Source organism: Ammospiza caudacuta, chromosome 8 (genome assembly GCF_027887145.1).
Source record: "Ammospiza caudacuta isolate bAmmCau1 chromosome 8, bAmmCau1.pri, whole genome shotgun sequence".
NCBI classification, from domain to species: Eukaryota; Metazoa; Chordata; class Aves; order Passeriformes; family Passerellidae; genus Ammospiza; species Ammospiza caudacuta.
The window spans coordinates 27169523-27196364 of record NC_080600.1 but is presented as its reverse complement, the minus strand read 5'-3'; the positions used below and the strand labels follow the sequence as shown (position 1 = coordinate 27196364).

The 26842-nt window shown below is 36.3% G+C and overlaps 2 protein-coding genes across 3 annotated transcripts in view; both read right to left on the bottom strand.

The window, feature by feature from the left end:
• The window catches only part of FAP (fibroblast activation protein alpha), a 38324-nt gene extending 21099 nt beyond the window's left edge, over positions 1 to 17225 (bottom strand). The window contains exons 1-13 of the mRNA XM_058809919.1: positions 17041 to 17225; positions 16690 to 16774; positions 11226 to 11321; positions 9260 to 9354; positions 9078 to 9152; positions 8835 to 8887; positions 7802 to 7874; positions 7084 to 7204; positions 6425 to 6579; positions 5221 to 5324; positions 4751 to 4886; positions 1855 to 1899; positions 63 to 167 (exon numbers count right to left, since the gene is read on the bottom strand). Coding sequence (XP_058665902.1) covers positions 63 to 167; positions 1855 to 1899; positions 4751 to 4886; positions 5221 to 5324; positions 6425 to 6579; positions 7084 to 7204; positions 7802 to 7874; positions 8835 to 8887; positions 9078 to 9152; positions 9260 to 9354; positions 11226 to 11321; positions 16690 to 16774; positions 17041 to 17046 — 1149 coding nt within the window. The 5' untranslated portion in view covers positions 17047 to 17225. The remainder of the gene's footprint in view (positions 1 to 62; positions 168 to 1854; positions 1900 to 4750; positions 4887 to 5220; positions 5325 to 6424; positions 6580 to 7083; positions 7205 to 7801; positions 7875 to 8834; positions 8888 to 9077; positions 9153 to 9259; positions 9355 to 11225; positions 11322 to 16689; positions 16775 to 17040) is intronic.
• A 1428-nt stretch (positions 17226 to 18653) lies between these two features.
• IFIH1 (interferon induced with helicase C domain 1) overlaps positions 18654 to 26842 on the bottom strand; it is a 28308-nt gene continuing 20119 nt past the window's right edge. For both annotated transcript variants that reach the window (XM_058809917.1, XM_058809916.1), the window contains exons 11-16: positions 25910 to 26166; positions 24306 to 24455; positions 23437 to 23598; positions 22914 to 23104; positions 22051 to 22144; positions 18654 to 21953 (exon numbers count right to left, since the gene is read on the bottom strand). In XM_058809917.1, the coding sequence (XP_058665900.1) occupies positions 21771 to 21953; positions 22051 to 22144; positions 22914 to 23104; positions 23437 to 23598; positions 24306 to 24455; positions 25910 to 26166 (1037 nt within the window). In that variant the 3' untranslated portion in view covers positions 18654 to 21770. The remainder of the gene's footprint in view (positions 21954 to 22050; positions 22145 to 22913; positions 23105 to 23436; positions 23599 to 24305; positions 24456 to 25909; positions 26167 to 26842) is intronic.

Here is a 26842-nt window from a genome sequence, read left to right as displayed (position 1 = left end):
ACTGAATATTGTAGAATTCCTTCAGGACAGTAGATCAATGTAGAACACTTGGCTTGACTTACCACAGAGCCATTGATGTAATGAATATGCTTATAACCATTTTTGTCACTAAAAATTTTGTAGTATGAACTGCTGTCTGATGTAAAATACGGTGCAGAAACAAAGAACTGAAACAATGGAAGAAAAACAGTAGATGAGACACAAGACTGTCCAAAACTGTTCAGCAGATTATACCTCACATTACTAAAAGTAACAAGACCATTTAATCAGTTCAAACAGGACAAATTACTTTGCACAGGTTTGTACCTGTGATATTCAATCTTCCCGTGATCACATGTTACAATTAATTTCATTTAGGATTTCTTAAACCTATAATATAGATACCTCAAGAACACCAGAAATATGAACTCTCTACTTGCAAGTGGAATAATTTGTATATTCTCAATTACCTTTCCTTAGTTATTTAAAAACAGGAAGAAATTATTTTTAACAAGTAACTTTCTGAATAATGCTGATGTTCATGAAAGGTGCCAGACTGAGGATCCTGCGGACCTCAGTTTGTCTGCTTCACTGAGCAAGCACAGCATCAAAGAAATGGATATCTGAAGTTTCCCATACTATTCCACTAATTTTAAAGAACAGATTATTCCAGATAAGATCTTTCAACTTTTACTTCCTTTCAAAGAATCACATCTTTACTAAAATTGTCAGTCAAGGCTGAATTACTGCAACTCTAAGTTTTATTTTCAAAACATAAAGATATGAAGATATAGGAATGACTTGCAACATTCCTGACTGAGTATACCTTTTGAATAATATTAACTCAAGCTCAACTAGGACTTGTGACCACAAGTTAAATTCCCCTGGAGACTGTATCTGTGATTCCTAATACTTGAAAGCCTATAAAGGCAAAATCTGGGATTTATGCATGTGTGCAAATTCTTTAGCTCTAATAAAAACCTGTCATCAGAACCTCAAGTGAAGTGTAAAAAAAAATAAAAAGGACCAAGTAAAATAACTAATTCTTGTAAATATATGATCTTCTCATTAAAACATCTCTTAAGGGACAGTGCACTGAAAATTGAATCTCATTGTTAAGTCCACTACAGGACATTTAGGCAGTGTGAGGTTCACGTACTTCTGTTAACTTCCCCTGCCTGAAAGTAAATATAAGCAACACTACATATTCACTGTTGGAATACAGTCTGTATGACTGTAAATACTGATCTCATGATCTTACAATTTCCTTGCAGGTTTGTTTTTACTGCAAGTTGCTGAAGGTATATGGTTGTCCAGGGTTACTGGGCAGAGAAAACATCTTTCTGAACTCCAAAGAAGTATCATCTGCCATTCTAAGGAGCATATCTTACCTTGAAGGCTTCCCCTTAGCTGAAGATGTGCAGCACCTGGCACTAAAACTGTTCTGAGTGGACAGCTTTTATTCCTAAGATTCTAGATAGCCCATTTTATCCCTTGCCCTAATGCCACCAGAGGAATTTTACATCTATTCTTAAGCTCCAGAATGCTTCTAAGGATTACACGGCACTGTAAATCTACCTCTTTTCATTAATTTCCTCCCTTCATTAAATTCTGTCTCAACCAACTTTCCTGTCTCGTCAGTTGGTCAGGACAGAAATAGGTTTTTAAATTTAGAAAGCAGATAGCCAGATACTTCATCTAGCACAGCATTAAAAGCTTCAGTCCTACAGTGCAACAAGTCTAAGCAGTAGTGCTGTATGTCTCAGAAGGCTGCTTCATGTTTCAAAACACTGATGGCAAGATGCAGGAAGCTGTAGCTTGTAGCTGAATTCAGCTTGTAGCTGAATTAAAATAGAGTACAAGAAGAAAACCTACTCCGCCCGCCCATCCTGTTTGACTCTCTTCAATGTGCTGCCGATTCTGAAAAACAAAAGCAACATTACACTCTTTAAGAAGATTGAGTTTAAGGAGATTGAAAAACTTCAAGTAAATCAGTAGCTGCCTGTAAAAGGGAATTTTAGAATGTTTGCTATGAAGGTTCAGGCAGTTGGAGGTTGTCTAAGTAAATAATTTTGCTGTATTAAGGTCATTATGTTAATTAAACTATTGTTTTTAACAGCTGACATCAGACCTAAACAAAATTTAAAGCAATTATGCAACTTTTTCACTGAAAACAAGAATGAAAAACTACTTAATCTCATTAATTTTTTGGCAAAAATCCAAGTAAAATAGTATCAGGAATATTAATACTAAAATTTGGTTTAGATTTTCAGCTTGTTTGTATTTTCTTTGATTTCAGAGTTGAGATGTTGATTTAGAGCAATGGTGATGTGACTATTAGGCATTCTGAGACTATGAATATAAATTTAGAACATCTTAACTCCTTGTTCTTAGAGCTGATTTGGAAACAGACTTATACCGAGCATGAATGATGCAGCTAAAAGTGCTTTTATATTTGTACTTATGTTTTGCTTGTAAAGTTTCTAGTGATATATTTAAAAAATCTGCATTCAATCAATGTATTTCTTTTTTTTATCTTGCAAACTTTTCTTTATACTCTTCATTCAATATAGTATTTCTTCACAGTTTGAAACAAATTTAACAAATTTGTTTTTTAAGGAATATGATTTGTATTTCTTACCCTCAACATAACCTCACTACTATTTAAAATCCTGTGTTCTCCCTTCTAATTTGTTCCCCACAAAGTAACTTGAGGAAAAGTTGCAGGTCCTTGCCCCTTAGAAGACTAGCACTTTGCAAGGGCCCGACTGAGCTACTAACAGAAAAGATAGATTTTATTTCTTTTTAAGATGATAAAAATGGGATGTATTGTTTTATATCTACATCCTTACATTATTTTCCTTTCTTTGAACTAAAACTCAGATCTTGATGACATAGTACATTAGGGATATACTTAAATTCTCTCATTTGAGTAGCCCCCATTTCACAAAGACATGCCTACCTTTTACTCATATGAATAGTTCCACTGCTCACATTGGTTTCTGTGGTTTAGTCACATGAGAAAGAGTTGAACATGTGAACATTTCTGATGAATCCATATTTTGGGAACATCTTGTAGATTATGTTTTGTTATTATTTTCAGATACATAAAACATGTACAAGTTTATTGTACATTAGAGACTCAATGCAATCTGAATTCAACAAGAGAACTATTTTTGCCAAAGGAAATGTTCAGAGATATACTTTCTGATGGCAAATAGAGCTAATGCAGCAGTCCCATCTGTTCACACTCCTTCGATTGGCCATTTGTGCAAACTTTAATGTGATAAAAGCATTGTATCACTGTTTAAATATAGAATTATAGAAACGTCAGTAGTGACTCCATAAATAAGGTTTCATGGAGAAATGCAATTAAACAAGGATCATGAACAAAGTCCTGAAAGATGTTAATTGGTCTGGTCTGGTCTGGTTCCAGCAAAGCAATTAAGCACATGCTTAATTTTAAACACATAAACAGATCTACTGAAGTAAATAAATCCAGCTATGTGCTAAAAGTTAAGCTTGTGTTAAAGTACTTCACTGGATTGTGGTAGAATCTGAGAAACCTTATATGTTTTTCCTTTCCATTAAAATATGCAATTATTAAAATACAGTTTATTTGCAGGCAAGGTAGAGATTCAGTATTAATGAACCTATAAAATGGAACAATTACTTAGGAAATATAGCAAATGCTGCATGAAACATGGCTTTTTCCCTACTAAATTATAGTATTTCTCTGTGGACTGCTACTTCAATGACAATGTTTTTGAAGTAAGAGGACCTTAAATTCCCTTTAAATTTGCAACAGTTTTCATGTTAAAGAGGAGTAAAAATTATTTTCAACTTGAAAAGACTGTGTCAATAAACTCTGAATTTATAATTTATCAGTTATTCAGAATACTTTAATAAATATTCTTGCCTTTTATTTCCAATTAGTTCAAGGTTTCATCTAATGTTAGCCTTAATAGGTGTTCTGTACCACGAACCCTAAAAACAAGACAAGCCAAAAGCACCAATACCAAAAGACAACAAATGAGATTTCTGTACTAGAGTTACTGAAATTCAGGGTTGTCTTTCCTTCAGGATCTATATGAATTTATCTGTGTGTACACTTCTCAGGCTTTACAAATCTCTGTTCTGTTCAGCAGAGCACAGTCTTCTTTCCAACTGACTAAATCACAGAATGACATATTGAAACCAAATGTAGTTACTGCTGCAATTAGCCTGAAGTTTTCTTTTTTGGATCTGATCGTGTTTCTGAAAACTTGCCTACTGTCTAGAACTGTATGATTTGATAGAACAGAAGAATTTCTTCTTCCAGAAAACCTGCCTTACAATAAATGTGTATGTTCTTTCAAATAAGCCAACATTAATCTAAAAGAACATGGTTTAGTCAGACTTAGTATGGAATTTCAACACAGCATAATAAGATTTTCTTTAAAAAAAATACAGATCCTATATGGTTTTACTTTTGAAGATGCTAACACAAGAAGGAAATAAAAAACATTACTGAAAGCCTCTCAACAGCATTTTAGGTGGTTGTTTTTGTTTTGGTTGTTACTTAAGTTTCACAAAGAAAAAATGCTGTGCTTTTATTTCCTGGAGTAATTAGTATTTTTCACCCCTCTTCCAGCAATTAAAATATTAAAAAATGTATCACTATAGTAAAATATTATTGTGATAAAACACAGAAAAATATAATTATGGCAGGGATTAAAAAATAAAAAATCAGATTAGTAAAATTCTAGATTTATATTTCCAACTTCATTACCTCTGGACAGTCCCAAGTATTTGAATGCTCTTTGAAGTCACAAATAGCTAAGACTGAAAAATTCTGTATTCTCTTCAGCCACTGCACACAGATTCGTGTATCTGTTACCCAAGTAAGCCAAGTAAAATAGTGATCACTAAAATATAAAAAAAATTTAAAAGGGAGAAATGGCCGTTATTAAACAACAGGAGTATAGAAGCATTGCTACAGATTGCATTCCCCACATTTCTCTCTGAAAAACAACAGCAAAGCTTTCACTGTCTTAGGGCACTTTTTTATCCTCTGTAACAATGTATCATATGGACAGCCAAAAGAAAAATGCAATATTTCTAGTTAGCTTCTGATCCTTCCAGGGGTTTAATATGGCAGTACACTGATAGATAAAGTACAGCTCAGAGGTTCAAGCATTTAAAACAAATAGACAAAACCTTTTTTTTAACCAAGAAAATACATATTTCAGGGCACACTACCTGGATGCTATGATTGCAGGAACTGGCACCTCCTTAGGACCAAATGCTTCAGAGTTAATAGTGTCTACAATAAACACTTTAACAGTAGGATTTTTAGCTCCAGCCTTCAAAGAAAATGTTTTAGGTTATTAAAACCAGGATCTGAATAATTCAAATTGAGGAAAATCAAAACACTTTTTACAGGAAAGTAGACAGGTAATAAGATATGAATTCAGTTGAGTATATAAGAGCAAATAGTCTTATAAGATCTAAGAGTGACGCTGCAGCAGTAGTACATGCTTAGTTTTCCATCATTTATATTTCTATATATAAAGAAGAAAACCTTTTTAAACATTTGAATTTAGTGTCTTTCTCTACAGAAAATGTGCTTGGTGGTAACGATTGTTCTGTTTGCAGTGGGGGGTCTTTGCAGCACACATTACACTGACTTCAGCATAAAACTCCAGTTTATTCACATGATTGCAAGGGCTGTTTGACATCCCAACTGGGAAATGGTTGTTTAAACTGATTTCATGGTTGCTTCTTCACTGCATACATTATCAGTTTTTTAATTCTTCTCCATGTGTGGCCTAAATCATCCAGTTTTACTTTAGAACTGTGACCCAGCTGACAGGTGAGCAAATTCTTTAAATACATTAGCATGATCCCTTGCAATCATGTGAACATGATAAGAGTCAGGAGAGCTTTCTAATGCATGCTGAAGAAATGCCAACCCCAAACCTTGTTGCCTTAGATCTCAAACTTGAAAGCAATTAAAATCCAAAGCCCCTTCAGATCAAAAAGCACTATGAAGTGTGCAAATAAAGTGAAGCCTTTATTTTAAAATATATATAGAAAACACCTTAGTCTCATAATTTATTTACTATAATGAAAAATAACAACTGCATTGTTTACACATGAATAAGTAAACTGAATTTAAAAAAAATAAGTACTTTTGCACATGCTTTTTACCTACATGAGTAATAAAATTTATTTCACTGATATTATATTTAAAATATATAAAATATGGAATATATTTTAATATTATATTTAAAATTTTGTATGTACTTACAGCTGTTCCGAGCTTAGACCAAGCTTTTTGTCTTTTATTTAAGTCACAATGGATTTAACCACGGTAATACTTAAAGAATTAAGCACAGTCAATTTTCTCATGGTCATAACTAATTTCTCAACAGAAAGGAAGTAAAAAAATGACACAACATACCTTTGGGTAAGGGATAGTTATTTTTCTAGGATACTGGTCCTCACCAAAATATGAATATTCAATAACTGGTATGTCAGAATCATTAAATTGTACATATGCTAAATATCTTCCACTTGGAGACCACCACAGTGCATATTTTGTTGCTAGCATCTCCTCTGAGGGAAAAAAAAATGTTTATAACTGTAATCTACCTTCCAATCTATTTTAACACTCTACTCAGCAATCTGGACACATAAAGACAGTTACACTAAATAAATAACATCAAAACATCTCCAAACATGCACACAGACCCCACTTAATTCACTTGGGATTTTCCTGTGTGAATGTTTTTTTTAAATTTTGTTTTGGATGCACTGAAGTGCCAAATTTTCACTGAAATTAAAACTTTAAATCCTAATTCCCAGCCTCTGCCTTTGCATCAGAAGGAAGACAACTTTGTAGAGTTCTCATACAGTTTCAGTAACAAAGACTCAGGATTTTGGTTATGTGTTACGAATACAAAATTCATACATTGTACAGTAAATACAATATGGAAACAAAGTAATCCTTAGGGCTGAAATAAAAAAGTATCATCACAGACATTTTAAAATGGATTGTGAAAACCAGAACCAATCTAAACAAAGCATTTATCATGTTGCTGCCCTGCAAGATTTACTTACCTTCATAGACCCAGTCAGGAATCCCATTAAATATTTCATTCTGTTTTCCATCAGTAGTTATTTTAACTGGTGCCTCTCTAGGACTTTGTTTCAAATAGATATTATTCTGATATACATATACCTAAAGACAAGAAAGTTTTTTTTAAGAATACAGACAATAACAAGATTAGAGCAAGATCTTCTGCAGTCAACACTCCTACATTACACTAGCAAGACCTAATGTATACAAAATGGGAAATGGTACACTAATAGCCCTTGTAAATTCTGCAAGAGCTGGTACCTCAGCAAATAAATGATGCATTGCAGGCCAAATTCTGTGTTCGGTAAAAATTTTAGAACAGATTTTAAATACTGCATCTGTGAATCTCCACTTTAAATTCATTTGTTACACAGCATCAAAAGGAAACCAATTGGTTTTTAGGCCTTGAAACTGCATTTAATCTTATATAAATTTGTGTTGGTCAATTCTGGATAAAGACTGGTGAGCAAACTGAAACACATAATGTACCTGAGAACATGGATTATTCTTGAGACACAGACAGTAAAATCTGAACAAGTTAAAACTGGTTTTTTTGTCATTATTTCTCATAACCAAGATTAATAAACAGGCCTGTCAAAGATACGGCTTAATATAAAAAAAAACCCCAAACAACCAAAGATAAATGTCTTTTAGCCACACAAAGCAAATTCATTCTAGGACTTAATTATCTTTACTAACCAATTTGTGTCCAACGGGTGACCAGGATATATACTGAATTTTATGTGGAAGCTGATTTTCTGTTACAAAACCACTAAAAAAAGGAAAGAAGTTGAAATGGCTTTTCGTGCACAGTGCAAATGATCATTATACTGTACATTAATAAAAAAGTCACAAAATCATTTTCTAACTGCTTATTGTTTCTCAAGCAATGCACAATTAAGGCAGGCAGAGACATGCAGTTAACAGGATGGTGTGCACCAGTGCTGGCAAAGGCTTAAACTTACTCCTTTGAAAACCTATTCAACAGCCCAAGGAGCCAGCCTTATCTGTTTCCAAATGCTGCACAAGCACCTGCAGTCATTTGCTGTAGCTGCAGTGTGTGTTACAGTCCCAGCAGGTTATTGGGAAATGTGAACTCAGCACGCACTGAGGCCGGTGCGACAGCAGCACGTCCAGCACTGGGTGAGGATCCCAACTCCCATGCAGTGTCTCTCTACTCACAGCAGCTTGCAGCAACTTCTTCCTGTCACCTTGAGCCAGCAGTTGCCCAGGAATGATGCAGCTCAGTGCAGTCCCTGTTGCTCAGAACTAAGCACATTTGGTCACGCTGCTGCTTTCAGCATAAAAAGGGATTGCAGAGGCAGATGGCCTCCTTTGGATTTGGTTTGGGCAATCTTGAGAAAGAGACCAAATGCCATGGGACTAGCTACAGATCTTTGAGGAATGCAGGGTTGGCTGTTAAAAGAGTTTTAGGGAAGCTGAAGATTACATCAATGATAAAAAGAATGAATTTGTAGAAGGGGATGGGGACAAAAGGGAACATTGAGCAGTGTAAGTTTTAGGGCATGAAATAGAAATCAATCCAGATGAAAAGAATGTATGGTTTTTCCTAGAGAACATTTTTTTTTCTCAAGAAAGCAACTGACCTGACAGATTTAGGCAAAAGCAAAGCAAGTTGGTAGTTCATTACTACAGTTTTGGAGTGAATGCTTGCAAGCACATCACCACAGTGTATGCACCACAGCTTTCTGTAAGAAATATCATGCCTTACCCATTTATGAGATCATAAATGTGATATGATGCTGTATAAGAGTATCTCCACAGCTGCATAAATGAAAAAAGATAATATTATTAACCTTGAAAAAGACAATCTAATTACAAATAATCAGCTGCCTCTTCACAGTCTATCCCTTTCTCAAGAAAGTACCAAGTAACATTTATCTATGGTAAACACAATTAACAAAATGCTACATAAAATTAAACATTACATTAAAGGGTATATTAAAATAATTACCTTTGAATAATTGCTTTCCAGAGCTATGAAATATTTGTCTGATGACATCACATAATTTGAAGCATTAACTTGTTTCTGAAAAATTAAGAAGTACATTATATTCTAGTCTCACTCACTTGTAAACTGTAACTTGAAATACAGCAGCACTTTTTTGCTTTTTTATTAATGAGAAAGGTACATACCATTGTGCTGTTTGTCATGATGGTGGTTGCGTAGTTAATTTCAACATTGTAAAGGACAATATCATCCTCTGCAGACTGGTGAAGATATTCATTGTCTTCATAAACACGATAAAATGTTTGTTACCTTCACAGAAGATACTACACAAAATATCTGTTTATCAACAAATTCACACTTCTTGCAACAAATAGGTTTTAAGCAAATATCTTTTGGCATCTACATAAATGTTTTCCTCCTAATGATGCTGAGGTACAGAGTTATCAAGAAATTGTCTTCAGGGTTCTTGAGTACATTCTTGAGACTACACACTGCACAGAGGATCAACTATTTGACATCACAAGTAAATGCCAGATTTTATTCTCATGTCTTATCAAGAATGCCAGTGACAGATCCATTAGAAAGTCAGTATCAAAATGTAAATGTTTTAAAGAAAAATATCTTTGCTTATCATTTTACCAGAACACTCTCATTTGTATATTCTGCAGATAAAAGCAGTACCAGACAACTGACACTGCATGATTCTGCCCTTACTCACAAGAGTCCCACAAAATAAAGGTGAGTGGGCTTCACTGAAAATAGAATTTACCTGGCCTTTGCTCCACATCTGAGCTATAGTTCAGTAGAGAAGAAAGATCAGAATTTTAGTTTCAGATTATTATTTTCACTGCTATAAACAGGGAGATTGAATTACATATTTGGTGCAGCTAGAAAACCAGACTAAAAAGTTAAATAGGAGCCTGAAACATTGTGAAGATGTTCATTTTTAGGAAATTAGATCACCCTTGAATCTTCTGAGCACTCTTGTGTGATTTTTGTAACAGTATTTGTGTTTTAAATCATCCTTAGGATAAGATATACAATTTTGACTCCTTGTTTCAGAAGAGAAGCAGACATATGGAATGCTGTAGGCATGGCTATCTATGGAATCTATGGCATGACTTTTGTGTGAGTTTGTGACTGTTAAAAGGAAAGATAAGTCTAAGTGAGAAAGCTATAAAGAGAGAAGAAGAATATTAGGTTTAGGTGACATGCTGCCTACATTCTTCAGACATTCAGACAGAATTCTAACAAACAGTGACCTAATTTTAAAATCAAACAAGGGATATCTACGTACTTCAAACTGCTCATCATAAAATTGAACCACTGAAGCAATGCCTCACTCATAAGGCTTTACTTCAGTTCTAAAATTGTGGGCTAAAACTAGCTTGGTGAGAGTCCATGTGCATGGGCACTGCGCTTGTTGCTACTGGCAGAGAACAGTGCTTGAGGCAGCACAGAGATGGGGTAGCATGTGTGCTAGAATGGAACCAGGCTAGCTCCAGTCTCCCTGGGCTGTGCAATTCAGTGATAACAAGAGCAGCACTTCAGCCACACACAGACACATTTATATCAGCAGCAATCAACTTCATGTCTCCACCTTAAGGAACTTAGAAATTCAGCTTTATTTTCTATGCAATATCCTGGAACTCAGGAATTTCAGCAGTGTCAGCACTTCCCTAAATGAAATTAGAACAGCTGGCCTCATGGCAGAGCCAGGTACTACTGAAAACAAAGCACAGAGCCTGTAAGACACACTACCTCAGTCTTTACAAGTGGTAACTGAAAAAGTGCTGTGAAAAGCATGAAAAGAAGATTGCTTAAGGAATGACTGACACATTGACAAATTTCTTTCACTTGCTGCAGTGAATATGACAGTAAAAGAAATAAAACACTGAAGGCCTCTGTAAAATTGTAGTTTATACTTGACTCAGACATGTCTGTTGAAACATCAAATACCTGGATTTTCTAGAATGACTGACAGAACAGTAAATTTCAACCATAAGTTTTGACTAACACATTGTTTAATTTCATAGTTAGCATTCATTCAAAGTAAAGCTGGAAGGAAAATACATTTCTAAGTCTGTGTAAACCAGTCTGGAAATACATATTAGAAAGGCTTATCTATGTTTGAGAAAAGGTTTTACTTACCTGACACCCAATATGGAAAAAATGTTTTATATTGGAAGTTTCCATTCAAATAATCTTCCAAGGTAAGAGCTCTAGGACCATCATCTGTGTTGACAACTAAGCATAAGACAAACATTTTCTGTTAATGGCAAGAGGGAAAAAATTTTTAGTCCCGTGTTTTGTTTTTTCTTCATTTAGTGTCATGCAACAGTGAGGATACCATACTCCTGGAGATATGCGTGGGTACAGCAGAAAGGAAAGATCCCTGTTGCTGTTCTGATAAATTCCTTTAGTCTCTGAAAGACTCACCTTTGGGAGTACAAAATTAACTAGACAAACTAATTGATTTTAACCATTTATTCATGCAGACACATTTACCTGAAGACCCTCTGAGTCCAAATAAGCCTTTTCCACACAAAAGACAAATTAAAGATTGCTTAGGTTTTTAATTTTTTTTTAAGCATGGGTTTCATGAACTTGTAGAGGCAACTGTTTTAATCAGGACCTTCACACGTCCAGCAAATGGTCAAACAACAAGATGCAAACCCTAACTTCCAAATTTTGTACATGCCTCATTAACCACTGTTAGAAGATAGCTTGCAAAATAATCACCATCCACATATATTTCTTAGTAGTCACATGAAAAATGTTGATGAAGGAATCCAGATAAAAAATAATGCTGAAAAGTAATGAATGAGTGTACCCAAACTTGAACTTTTTATTTAATGCTGCAAAAGAAAGCTGACAATGATTCTCGTAAGAAGAGAGGTACTCAAATATTTGATTTCTAAGCAGGTCAGATAACTTTATTAAAATAATGCAAGTGGAGGCTGGTTTCCTGGATATTGTCTGGCTATATTTTTCCCCAAAGCTAAACAACTTAAGCTAGGGCAGATTGTAAAAAAAAATTCAAGGTCAATCAACTGGATAAGGATTATGCTGTGCAGTTCCTATGTAGAACCTATGCAATTCACACGAGTGAGAATAATCAAAATATTTAATCCTCAAAAGGCACATGAATTGTTCTGATAAAGGACAATTTTTAAAGTTCAACAGCACAATGATGGCAGCTTTCAGGTCTCGGCATTCTGGATGCTATGCTTTCTCCTTTAAAATCCAAGGGACTTCTGCCAGGGTACTCAGAGGTAGTGGAGATGTCACACTGCAGCTTAGAGATCTTTGCCACTTCCCCCGTTTGTACATTCGGAGCTCTCAGATGACAGACAGATAATCAAGATGACTCGTTGCTCTCAGGTTTCATATCATGCTCCATCACTTGCTCATTAGTTGCCCTCTCTGTTAAGATCACACTGACTTCCTGGGAAATGTTTCTTCATATTGCCTTCTATGGTGCTTTGTAATGATAACACATATTTTCTTCTGCTAAGTGACTATTATTCACTGTAGAATACACATGTCAGGTTGACTGTTGACACAAGCCTTGTCTGCACTAATGCAGAAGAAAGCTGTCACAAGGGATAAAACTGAATGCCAATCCAGAGGCAAAAACCTGTCCCTATAAACTCTTAGCTAGCAATATGTCCAGAAAATACCCCAAGAAGTTCAATAAGAAGTTAATCCCTCTTGCTAGCACTATGACTGCATATTACAGATCTTTGATACATTAATGATAAACATAGAATATGGCAGACCTAAAAAAAATGCTCGGAAGATAATTCCAAAGAATCCAGTTCTAGTTATGTTGAATGATGATTACTTACCACTATCTCTCAGTTAAAATTCTCTAAGTGAACAAGCTTATTAGCAAAATAAATCAAGATCTATTTCCAAGGTTGTTTGTATAGAAAGCTTAAAATTTGAAGTCCTTTTTGATACCTTAATCTGGTAAAATTACCTGGTTTCTTCTCTCATCTTAAGAGACAAGCAGCAGTATCACAGACTTCCATCACTGGTCTAATTTTCACAGCTCTAATTCAAACCTTCCCTGTGTTAGATATTTCACCCTTACATACTTAATATTCCATGAGGATTTATTATGACTGCTGATTTTCAAAATGTGCCCACTAAGATCTGAACTTCTACCACTGTACTGCCAAAAAGTTTGAAAACAACTATTTCTCACTGGAGTACTTACAATTTTGAATGCTTGTTTTTAGGTAACAGCTTTGTTTGTATTGCCAGGATTATTCAGTTTCAAAGACTGGATATGGGTAAACCAACACCACTAAACCAAAACCAACACACACACACCAAGCTATGAGATATAAAGCTTTGAGCTTCGTCTCTCAAAGCTCTCCTGGCTTATGGCTTATTCCACATGTTCTAATGTGCATCCTTATAAATTGTGTCTAGTCTTGCCAATTACAGTAAGCATACATAATAATCAGAATGTATTGTTGTTTCTGTATATGGTTATTTTTATATGTATATATATATATATATGCATTTTATATGTATTTAACATATATGCATTTATATAAGTATTTTATTTAGCGTCTACTGCTAAACATCAAGTAGACAACATGACAAAGGAAAACTGGTTAGCACAGTGTTACTGTCTGCTTCTGGACTAGAATTTCCATCCTCATCTCTGTGGGCTGATGCTGAATAGCTGTAGCACAAGCTCCTCCAAAATGAGGAAACATAAAACTCAATTTAGCACCAGAAATTAATGCCAATACTCCTGACCCTGCTCCAAAACTTTGGTCACACTCAGCATCAACTCACATCAACTGAACCTGCTTTTCCACTTTGGATTTGGCTGAGGTGTTGCAGAGAACACAACTTCTCAGTAATAAACTGGCTGCTCACCACTTTGTGGCTGAGCAGTAAGCTCTACGACCTCACCTGTGAAATCAGAGAAACAGGGATTGGGCCTCAGGCCTAGGCCAAGAGTACACAGGGAACAGAAACTTTGACAGACATGCCTTTGGACATTCATTAAAAATAGCAAAAGAGATTAATTCAAAGCCTAAGCAATACATACAGTGAATTGTACCTCTGCCTGTGGTTCCACTATTGCATCTCAACTGCAGACAGGTATTTTCTTTCTTTATGCTGCAGAAGAAGACTACTAGGTACACCAGTGTACAAGTGAAAAGCTCCTTTCTGAACCATTTGGAGTTGCAGTATCATAGCTGGGTTATCACTGTCAGGTAAATCCCACCACACATTCCTAACTCAAAGATGTGTCAAAAAATGGTCAGTGATTTCTTAGGCATGGATGCCATTTGCTACACTGATATTGCCCACCTTGCTCTTCTGACCCCCACAGAAATTGTCTAATACTTGCAGTTGCAAGTATTTGCCTCTTATTATTCTCTCAAAAAATTATTTTCCTGTTAACTTTTGAGAAATTTTCGACATTTTTATACACTTGCATGTGTAAATCAAAACCACCTACCACATTTTGAGAAGTCTGAAGAACATGAAATGACTAGAAACTTAGCAGACAAAACCAGAAATAATGCTCGTCCATTTTTCTTTGCAGATTTCTTAAGTAGAAATTTATTTGGTCTGTGTCTATACATTTCTCATATGCAGTTAATTGTCTTTCTAGATTGCCACATTCTTTCAGTTGAGCAGTGGTAAAGCCGGAATGTACAAACAACATTCCAGCTGTGTAGCCATTTCCTGTCTGTCTCCAGCTCGCAAAATTTGTAACTGCAAAATTAATTTATATTTCTTCTATTTACAACTGATCAGTAGACTTCTTACAATTCCAAAAGGTTAAGGCATTTGAACAGGTAACTGCAGCACTTGCAGTTCTACCTGAGAATAAGAAGGCATAATCTGACACATCCAACATAATTGTCCAACATATGTGTTGGACATAACTGTGTGTTTGTCAGTTGTCTAAAATGCTCCTCCAAAAGCATCCTGTGAAGTAAGATAATTTCTTGATCATCCTACTGGATCTAAATATGATGTTTGGTATGACTGGTTATTGCTATGACTAATGTCACTATTCCAAGAGACACTACAAGAGTTCTCCATAATTGCTGAGGTACTGAAGAGGCCAGAGAGCAGTATTTGACAACAAAAAGCACACATTCATTTTTTCCTACAGCATCTTCCATCATCTTTATCAACTTCTTCAGGCTGGCAAACTGATCCTTGGTCTCCAATCTCTTTGTTCCCTCACTACTATTTTTAAAATTTAAATCTCATGAAAATATTCTGCCTTCCCTGTCATAAAATGCAGATCTGATGGGAGTAAGTCTGACTTGATACCATGCACTTACCTTGTAGTGAAAGCTCAGATTTGACCATGCTTAGCTAGACAAAAAATCTGGCACCCCACTATTGACAGTAAAAGTCAAATCTGTCACTCTGAGGTGCTATCTCTTCCAGCACTGCATAATATATACGCATATCTATATCTATCTATAGATATATATAACTGATATGCATCTATCCTCATATTAAAATGCTGCATAACAAAATAATCCCTAACTGTTTCAGAAACCTTCAACCCTTCTCTCAACAGCCCAGGATAAACATTAGTCACAGAAATGTCAGATATGAAAGAGATTTCACCTTTCACAAAACCTGCATAATAACTGCAGGACTTAACTTTCACAAGACTTAAGCAGATGGTTGACTTTATAACATTTAGTTGTAAATACAAAACTGTTTCTCCATCTCAGTCCCCCTGCCCACACACATAAAGAAGAATAATAACAGAAAAATATCCTTTAAATAGATAGTGCTACTGGAGTATAAGCCTTTTATTTATTTTATTTAATATTTTATTTATTTTATGTAATATTTTAATTATTTCAGAGGCATTAAAGTAATCTGCTATAGTGACAAGGTCATGTAAATACTTCTATTGCTCTTACTATCTTGTCATAGAAAAAAATAACCACCAAGTCAGTGCCACTCATGTTCAAAATTTCAAAACTCATTTCAAGCTTCACCAGATCACTCAGCAGACCACACTGGGTAGATTTATCAACAGCTGGCATTATAATACTGGAGCAAACTACCCATCCATTTTTTATACAATGCTGACTTTAATTTTCAAATGCAAGCTTGAATATATTCACAAGTAATTCATCATACTCTATCTACAAAAAAAAAAAAAGAGAAGTTTAACTTGTAATTTGATACAGAACTTCTGTAATTATTGCACAAGCATTTAAAACCAAATGCAAGTTCACCAAGCTAATGAAAATTACTAACAGTTTGGGAAAGTCTCCTAACCCCTCAAACAGAAAAACAATATGGGAAGATCTAAGAGTTATTTTTGCAGTGGTGACTAAGAACATTATATATCATGCACAATGAATTGAATTCAGGTGCTTTTCACTTCAAGGAGTTCCTTGTTTCAACATGTGCTGGCATTTCAATTCTACCTTCAGGATATTTCAGCTGTCAGTACATTTCTGTAAAGTGATAAAGCCATAACAATTCTGACAGGACAATCCTAAACATGATTTGATAAACTTTTGTGAACTTCAGAAGCCACAATAGCCAAAGATACTGCATTTTACACTACATTAGATTAGAAATACCTTACCTCTTGATGGTAGCAGTACAATACACATAAGTAATAAGGAAAGCAAAAGACATATAACCACGCCAAATATGATTTTTAGCCGGGTCTGCAGAAGAGAAACAAACAATAATTACAGTTTTAATATTGTCTGAAGTTTGTTTCCATGGCTGGTAAATAATGAAATCCTCCTTCTCTCTAACTGCTGTAATCGGTTCTAGCAACAAGCAAAAAACATCCCTGCAGTACATATGAAAAGACTTCCCTTTCCTTCTTTAAATCAAATATTTTCACATCAGAGCCTTGTCTAGCAGCTGACAGTTTAAAACAAAGGATGTAAATGCTACCAAAAGTTGAATTCAGGAGCATACAGACCTTCATTTTCCTGTCGTATTCTAAAAGAATGTAAATTCTCTCTTCTGGGTGTTGGTCAGTAGATCTAGGAGAGGAGTTCGAAAAGGCAGTGTCTGTTTTCACAGTTGGAGGCCAAACCTCTGGTAGACTTTTTTTTTTTCCTACATACTTTTGGAAACTGTGCCAAATTTCAAAGGCTTTCCATAAAATTGAAACCACACTTTTGGGGAAGTTCTTGGACAAGAAATGGACAGTGGGAGGCTATCGGGGTGGTGATTATGTACTTCCCCTTAATGTGAGCTGTAGCCAACATCTGCTTACACTAACTTGAGGTTTTATGACTCATCAGATACTTGACATGCACTGTTTTTCTCTGAAAAGCATCTACTGTGGTTTTTGGCCCTCCCCACTTTCTCAGGACATAGTCATGACCGTATTTCTACTGTCTACAGAGAAATTAAAAGAAAATCCCATAGCTGTATTGCTTATGTGGAATTCACATATGTTTACTTTTAGAAATAATAAATGATGGCACAAGAATGCAAAACAAGCAGCAGAAACAGTGCTGTTTAATGTCTTCCACATGTGAGAAGAATTGCTGTTTTCCCCTGAAAACCATGCACATCTATAGGCTACGTAGGAGAGCTTACAGAAGTAAATACATACAAGCCCAGCGGAAATTCTGAAATAGTTCTCCAACCGCCAATTACACCTATTTTATTTTGCCCACTGAAATGAGGTCAGCTGAAAACTGGGAAAACTCCGGAGACCGCAGTGTCAGGTTACATAATCCATCCCTCCGGAGAGCGGAGCAAGGCTGGAAAAGGGAAGAACGAGCCCGCCGTGCGTGGCTCCTGACGTTACCCACACGGCGCGGCCGCCGCTGGCCCGGCCCGGCCCGGCCCGGCCTGAGGGAGCTGGGCCCGCCCCCACCGCCCGACCCAGCCCGGCCCGGCCCCGCTCCGCGCCCCCTGGCGGCACAGCGCGCACACACACCGCACGGGAACGGGAACAGGAACACACACACGGGGACAGGGGGACACACACGGGGACAGGGACACATACAGGGATAGAGACACGCACAGGGACAGGGACACACGCAGGGACAGGGACACACACACAGGGACAGGGACAAACACACGGGGACGGGACAAACACACGGGAGGACAGGGACACACACACGGGGGACAGAGACACACACGGGGACAGGGACAGGGACGCACACGGGAACAGGGACACACACAGGGACAGGGACACACATGGGGACAGGGACACACACAGGGATAGACACACGCATGGGGACAGGGATACACATAGGGGCAGGGATACACTCATGGGGACAGAGACACACAGGGGACACACATGGGGACAGGGACACACACACGGACACACACAAAGACATGGACAAACACACAGGGACAGGGACACACACATGGGGACAGGGAAACACACAGGGACATACACACGAGGAGAGAGACACACATACACAGGGACAAACACACGGGGACAGGGACACACAGGGAGACACACACCCAGACACAGACAATACATACCCATGGGCATACACACAATGCAGACACACAGGAACACAGACACAGACACACAAATAGACACACCAAATTTTCCAGCAGAACTTGGGCTAACTATAAAGAATTTATTACAGAGTATCATAAAGAAAAAAACATCTCATTTACTACCCCTCAAGTGGCCAAGTCACCACCTTAGCTTAACAGTATCAGTATGGGCTGGGATTTGAATCCCAACTGTTACACCAGACTTGGTGAGGCAGAACTGATCTGGGCAGTATTTTGGCAATATTCATTGCATTAGACTTGGAGAGAGAATTTTTTGAAAATATTCAAATTTATCGTGTGGAAAAAACAATGATATGAAAAATGCTTCATTTTCTCATAAAAATTCAGTTCCCCTCTCTCTGCAGCTCTTGTCACAACAATAAATTACAAGTTAAACAAGATGAGGTTTCTGAACAAGATCCATGTTGGTAATGTAGGACATGCAGGACAAAAAGGCTGGGAAGGCTAAAATATATTCTTTATGTATATATTTGATTATACAATGTTTGTATATACATTTTTTGCATATACATTGTTCATGTATATTGTTTGTTATGCTAAAATACACTGTCTAATAAGGGCAGAACTCAGCTCAAAACCAGTGGTTTTCTTAACAAGATAAAACTGCAGCTACTCAAAATTTCCATAACAGAAAAGAATTGTGAAAAAAGAATTTTCCCCTTGTAACTCGTGCTTCATATTCATATTTCCAAACTGCTACTTATTTCCTAGCATTCCATAATTAATGCTGTTTGTATTTTCAATAGCATGGTTTAGAGAAATACATTTTTTCCTACCAACATTGGTTATTTCTGACGACCAGAACATCACAAAATTGCAAATGGAGGTTTTTGATCAGGCTAGTTTTCCATTCCAAATATGCAGCTTCTTCTAATGAATGCATACTTAGAGAATGCTTCAAAGGAAATGATTCAATCTCACATGATCTAAAAGGCTTTACAAAATGACTTTATGCTGCATACTATGTATTTGTCTACTTCAGGAATCAAATTATTTAGGCATGAGTTTAAATAAGATTCACAATGGCTGCAGATTAGAGGAAAAAAATTACCTGTCAGAGAATGACATTTACAAGCTTTGTAGAACTGCTGCTAATTCCTGAACTCCCTTCTCTGGACTGTTTAGACCAGCACCAGTGAAGAAGCAAACAGCAATTCTTTCAACAGCCAAACTCTTTCTAACTTCTGCAACATGAGGAACCCATAATGTAAGAGAAATAAAAGTGTAAGAAGGGTAGGAAGAGGGTAAGTCACTTGGTGAAATGGACAAATTATGGAACAGAAAACACACTCAGTTTGGCCAGCAGCTATCGAACCAGTAAAGCAACTACTCGAAGGTTACTGAAGTATTTGCTCTTCACACGTGAGGAAATGCAGATTTACAGATGTAGGTTGTGCATGACACCAGACCAAAAGGAGACACAGCAATGAACATAGAACTGAGGTTGATCCAGTTCTTAAGCAGCCATACACAAAGCTAGACAAATCCCCAAATGACTTTCTTCTTTCCACATTTGTGAACTAATAAAAACTGTAAGTAGTAAATACAATCAGGATTTTTCACACTCCCTGGAGGACATTGGGTCCCTAAAGGCAATAAAAGCAGAGCTAAGCAGAAGATAAAATACAGCAATTTAGCTTGTTTTTTACAAATTCACACTCTCTGGATGGGCAATATGGGCGTCTTTTACAACCCCATTCAGAGAAAATAACTTGACTGGAAATTCATTACCCTACACACCAGCAGGATTGATTTGAGGTTCATTATGCATTAGCTGAAGTGAGATTGTGCAAACACTCTTTAAGCTCTAGTGACAATGTGGCAGAGTCACGCTAGGAACTGGGAGTGTAACAGCAGCACCCAGGTGAACTACAAGAAGCCCAGGTATGTTTGTCACACAGGTCTGTAGCACGTGTGCAGAAATTCATCTGCATCTACTTTCGTTGCTACAGTAAAGGGAAGTGTAAAAAGCTCAGATTTCAGAAAATCTACTCAGCATGGAAATTGATTTGATTGAAGACGCAGCAGAAATCTATGAAATGATGTAGTATTTTTACCAGTGTTTTACACTTATTTAAAAGTAGTGAATAAACTAATTCAGATACTTGAAAATGCTATGTACAGAGTATTATACTGCATTTATTTACCTGTAACAACTCATTAATAAAGAAATCCAGAGATGTCTCAGAGGATGAATGATATCTGGATGATTTCCCACGAGGCTATTCTAATAATTAATTCAGTTACTGTTGTAACAACAAATAAACCTTCCTTCCACTCTTCAATATCTTACTTGCAAAATGGGAGGAGAAATCTGTCCATGAGATAAATATGGAGAAACATGCTATTTTTACAGTCAGAATACTACCACCCTTTAAATTTCTAGGATGAAGCTATGGTATTATTACTGTCTAAATACTTACAGTGGAAGAGAATTAACAGTATCATAGTTAGTAAATGTTAGTTATAGCAATTTATTGAAAAAAATACACACCTCATTATGTAGCCAGGCTAACAATCCCATGAAACTGACACACAGAGAGTCACTTTGGCAATGTCCTTCTTGGACAGTAAAATAATCAATTTCAGGTTAAGGGCTTGATTTCTGGAAATGTCTTCTAAGGGAAACCTAATTTTAGTCTGTCAAATTGTATGAGCTTTCAGCTATATTTATGAAGGGAGGAATTCAGTCATGAAAACACTGACATAGCAACAGTGATTCAGAAATAATGGGTGACATCTTCTTTACGTGGCTCCTCTTTTGAGATCCTTTATCTTCAAAATGGTAATAGCATGAAGAAAATAATGACCATGGTATATCTTAAGCTGTCTTTTCACTGTTTTGGGATTGACAACAGGTCATGTAGCACACTTTTGACAGTGTTGTCATCTTGTAGTGAAAAGAGTCAGGAGTTTGTTCCATAAATACACATGACTGCAATGCATTTGCCATCTTTGTCCAGGAGTACAAATCTGAGTGCAGATAGCAGCTGTGTGACTTTGTCCTTCTTTCTTGTTTCGCTTTTTGTCTTCAGGACAGTTTCCTTCTGTCCAGGAGCTTTCACAGTGCTTTTGATGCAGCATGCTCTATAGGACACAGGAGCTTCTGATCAACAGAGAGAAGTTGAAAAGGGCTTTTATTTTCATTCTAAATCCTTAATCTTCATCACTTGAAGGACAATGAGCTGCATAATCAAAACTAGGAAACCTGATGGGCAGGTCTCCCCATTTCTTAAAAATATTGTTTGTTGTTTTCTTGTCTGCAAACACAACCACAAAATTTCTGATCTTTAGACAAGGCAGGTCAAGGCCTCGATGAACCATCATATTTCCCCAAGCCTGCAAGTAGAAAGAAATTGCATTTCAGGTTAAAAAAGGCAAGATCATTAGACAGAAACAAATACAGACAAGAGTATGAAAATAAGATGTTCCTCACTTGTCCACAGTCTTTGCATATAATTTCCCCATTTGTCTGGTAATCAGCATGCTTATCTTGCAGTGTTTTATTTTCTCTTGTATGATAAAGACTTCTGAAAAACAGACAGCACACATCAGAATCCACTGGTTATTCCATGTTACATACAGACATATATAAACAGTGACTAAGACTGCTGAAATCAGGTACGAAACCCAAAAAGTCATAGACTCTGTCTGAGAAAATGCAAGGTCATGCTTCATACTCCTAAGTAATGATGAAACACACATGTACTCCCTGTCCCTCTTCATTGCCTATCAGGAGCTGCATCCTTCCTCACACATCTTGAAGTGGGAGTTGTAGGCTCTTGTTCTAATAACAGACAGATCAAGCTTGTTTTTTCAAGTGCCATGAAACTGTCAAGGAAATAATACCTGAAAATTAAAGGATTTCTTTTTATTCCCTGTAGCTCAATCTTAACCCTTAAGAGAATTCATTTGGCTCTGACTACCCAGACCTGCAGAGTATGTGTACATTCTTGAATCATTTATTTAGGGAGTACTTGATCCTGAAGGTTACTATTAGCCTGTGCAGAATGGAATATATACCATACTACATAGTAAGTGACCTAGTTAATAGTACCACAGAAGCTGCATCTTTTTTTTTGAAGTCTTAAACTCAATTCACCTTGAAATCAGGAATAAGAACAAACATTTTGTTCAAGCTCCTTAACTGTAAACTCCATAGAGCCTAGGACCCAACAATATTGGAATAATCTATTTTTTTTCTCGCAGGGCCTAGAGGGTTACAGGCCCTGTTACAGCCTCGATGAAAGGAAAATCTGTTTCTGCCTGAAAGAGATAAAGTAGTTCATAAACACTTACTGGAAATCTTTTTTCACACTGACATGATGCATGTCTTCAATAACTTGTATGTCTTCTCCAGAACATATCGTCTTGGAGCAATTTTTGCATAAGAATTTTATTAGTGAAGGATTTTTCTTGTATGTCTTGCGCTGATCTCTCACCACCTTCATTTGTTTTTCCACTATACTTTGCGACTGGAAACTCTGAATCTAGAAACAGATCAGTAAGAGCACTGTAACATTCTGCTGGAATGACAGTTATAGTTTTCTTTCTCAGTTATTTTACTGAGTTCACTGTCAACATGACTTCTAGTCAATTTTCCCTTGCTCGTGTGTTTTCCCCTTACCAATAGAAAACCAGACTTTTCAAAAGGACAGGAAAACAGATTATAAAACAAATATTGGCAAAAGAATTCAAAGCCATATGTAGTAACAAGTATTATTTCAAGTTTTTCCCCTCTAAGTAGATTTCAAATAGAAAGTATTCCATACAATATAAATCAGTATTCTTTAAAGGGAAAGTGAAGAGTTGCAGTGAATACCTTATTTAAATACTCTTCCTGTGGCATCTTCTGAACACGCTGAATGGCCTTGTACATCATTTTCTCACGAAAAATATTAACATTTTCACGTTCAACAGCCCCTGAGCCACTTGAAGCCACAAGAGCATAGGTGCTTTCATCAGCTCGAGCTCTACCGCGAGCCTACAATTTGCAAGGAACACAAAAATAAACACCACAATACTCCCTATTACATCACACAACAATTTTTTTCTAGTTTTGTAATGGAAGACATGCACTGTTCTACTTGCACTATCCCCAAAATGCAGTTTTTTCCATTTAACTCAGACAGATAAAGAATCAGTGAATAACACATACTATTTCTGCAGTGTCATCCATGATACCTGTGAGAACTGCTCAGGAGATTTGGGACTAGCCTGTTTTGCAATGCCAAAACTACATTTTGTTGCCAAAATAAGCATGCATTTAAATATTAAATATGTAAATATTTGTGTTCACAAGTTAAATGAAAGCATGTATCAAACTGGTATTCTGATATGTAATAATCTCTCTTTATCTGATGATGGTGTGGTGTCCAGACACTGGTGGTAAAAATGCCTCTTGTATCAACTGGTCTGATGACCATATTCTTGTATCTCTTCTATTAAAAGAGCTTAACATTTGTGTAGAACTTTGAACTGATGCTACACCATTACAGAGAGAGGCAAATTTTATGTTGCATATGGACTGAGGATGGAAATTGGAAATGAACTTTGTTGCAAGAACATTTTCTCTTTTAGCATTCAAGTATTTAAAAATTATTTCCAAACGCCAGGTATATGATTCACCATTTCCTCACTGCAAAAAGAAAAGCATTATTAAAATAAGGTATGTATGCAGAAAATTCCTACCTGCACCATAGCAATTTCATTGGTGACGAGGCCGTAGCGAATAACGATGTTACATTCTTTGATGTCCAGGCCTTCCTCAGCTACAGTAGTAGCAATTAGTAAATTTACATTTCCACATCGAAATTTATCAATAATTTCCCTTTGCTCATTCTGCAAATTCAAATAATCAAATTAACTTTCAGTACTAGTTTCTGTTACCAGTTTATTCTAATTAACGAGTTTAGGAATTAAAGTCCCATCATTTCTGAGCTGAGTGTCAAACATCAAGTGGCCTTAACAACCACATTTAAGCATCCTGCAAAAGAAGGAGCTTCTATTGAATATAACATGAGTTCAGCACCATATTTTGAGGGAGGAGGGAGCAGAATCCAATCCTTTTATGGTAACTGGGCTTGGAACTTCATAGTCTATGTCATAGGTACTAGGAGATTCGATAATATAGTTGTTCTATTGTTTTCAAATTTTAAAGTACTTACCCATAAGACAAGATTTTTATCACTTCAGTAATTTCTGATTAGAATACAGACTTCCAGCTCTAGTTCTAAAGCACTTAAAATTCTCCATAATAAATGGAGACTGTAACTCTGGTGATCTCAGTAGCACCAAAAAGAACAACTATGATACACTTAAAAAGAAAATATCTAAATCACAGACTTCTGAATCAACTGGATGTTTGTCACCAGCTTGAGCAGAGGAACAGAAACTTGCTATTTGCTATATTCAGTTTCAAAATGCAGAAGATATTGGTTTTGTTTGTGTAATGTGCCACAGAAATTAAATTCCAAGTTTGATAGAAGTCAAGCAACTTTTGGAGAGAATTTTTTGGGAGAATTTTTTCTTGAAACTCAGGGCAGCAGAAGAAAATGGACTCTGCCTAGCAGCAAAACACACCATTTTTGCTTAAATGCTGATATGGGGAGTAAGGACGAGAACAGAAGAGACACAAAGTACTTTGATTTAAAATGTTTTCAGTGCAAGTGTAAATCACCAGAGAGATGTGGTGTATGGAATCAACGTAATTCTACACAGATGGACACAACTGAGTGATCAATTGTGATATTTCCAGTATCATTTTTGGCAAGTTTTCCTTCAATGTTATGCATCAGTGTGAAGCATGCATATAAACTGGTGTAATTTGATTTAAGCAATGATAGTACAAAAAGACAGGAATAATCACCTTTGTAATCTTATTTTTCAATTCAGCAGCTAAAATATAACGTGAATTACTCTTATCCTGATAAGCATAAACTCATTTAATTGCATTTTTACTCTTTCCATTTTGTTTGCTTTTGCTTCCCATGCCTTGCTATAACTTGGGTCCTTCTTGGCTATACACTACTCTAGGCAACAGACGCTGGCTACTCCTATTGCGATAGAATCCAAAGCCAAAAAAGCTTGTTACTTGTGGAAATAACATTATTCCAACATTATTATTCACTTTTAGTCAACATTATTATTCATTTATCTTTATGAAGATAAGTTGCTGGCTGGTATGAAATCAGAACTCTGGGCTCTGAACTTCAGTTCACTGGCCTAGGACTAAGACAAGATGTTTTCCAAAATCATGTACAAGAGGTAATGTTGACATGCATTATGTTCTATACCTGAGTCATGGGCTTCGTTTCACTCTTATGTCCAGAGCCAATAAGATAATGGGCCTTAATTCCCACTTCTTCAAATTTTGGGTTGTCCTTAATCCACTGGAAAAGAGCTGAGGCACTTTGACGAGTCTTTGTGAAAATGATTCCTCGAGGTTCTTCAGTCTTCGTGAACTCCTCCATTAAAGTATTTCTCAACTTCGTTAGCTTTTCATTTTCATTTTCTGGATTTCTAGTCAACTCTTTCAGCTGTTTCTTTTTTGCTTTAAAAAGAACAGATGTAAATTAAGAAAATGTAGCTATGTAAAACAACAGCTCGAACCAAAATAAACCCTAAAACCTACAAAGCAAAGAGCAACTTTCTATATAACTCTCCCAGCATGGCTAATTCACATTCAGTTTGAAGAGCTGGGGCATACCAATTATTTCTGAAGTGAGTTTACAGTCACTAAATACATACTAATCAACCAAAATAAATCACCATTATCATACACTTTGCCTGTATTTCATAGTAAGAATAAGCCAAAGGAAAAAACCTGCCTATACACACAAAGTTGGTACAGAGTCAAATGCACGGTAATAAAGAATTAAATCACAGCTTATAATATTTACAAAACTATTTTAAAATAATAGAAAAATGTCTTACAAGGAGAAACAGATTAATATATACAGCCTTGGAGCTGGTAATGGTTTTATAAATTTAGACATAAATTGTTCATAGGACATGAATTAAAGTAGGAATCCCCACTAGAAACATGCAGTAAAGCAGACACCAGCATGGGCATGTCTGATATTGCAGCTCCAAGACATTACAATGCACTCAGTGAACTGTCAAATGAATGACTCTCTTCAATTGGCTCTACTGACCAGAAGGAAGGGGGATTCCTCTGTGTTTTAAATTTTTTAAAAACTTACCATATTTAAAAACCTATGTCATTA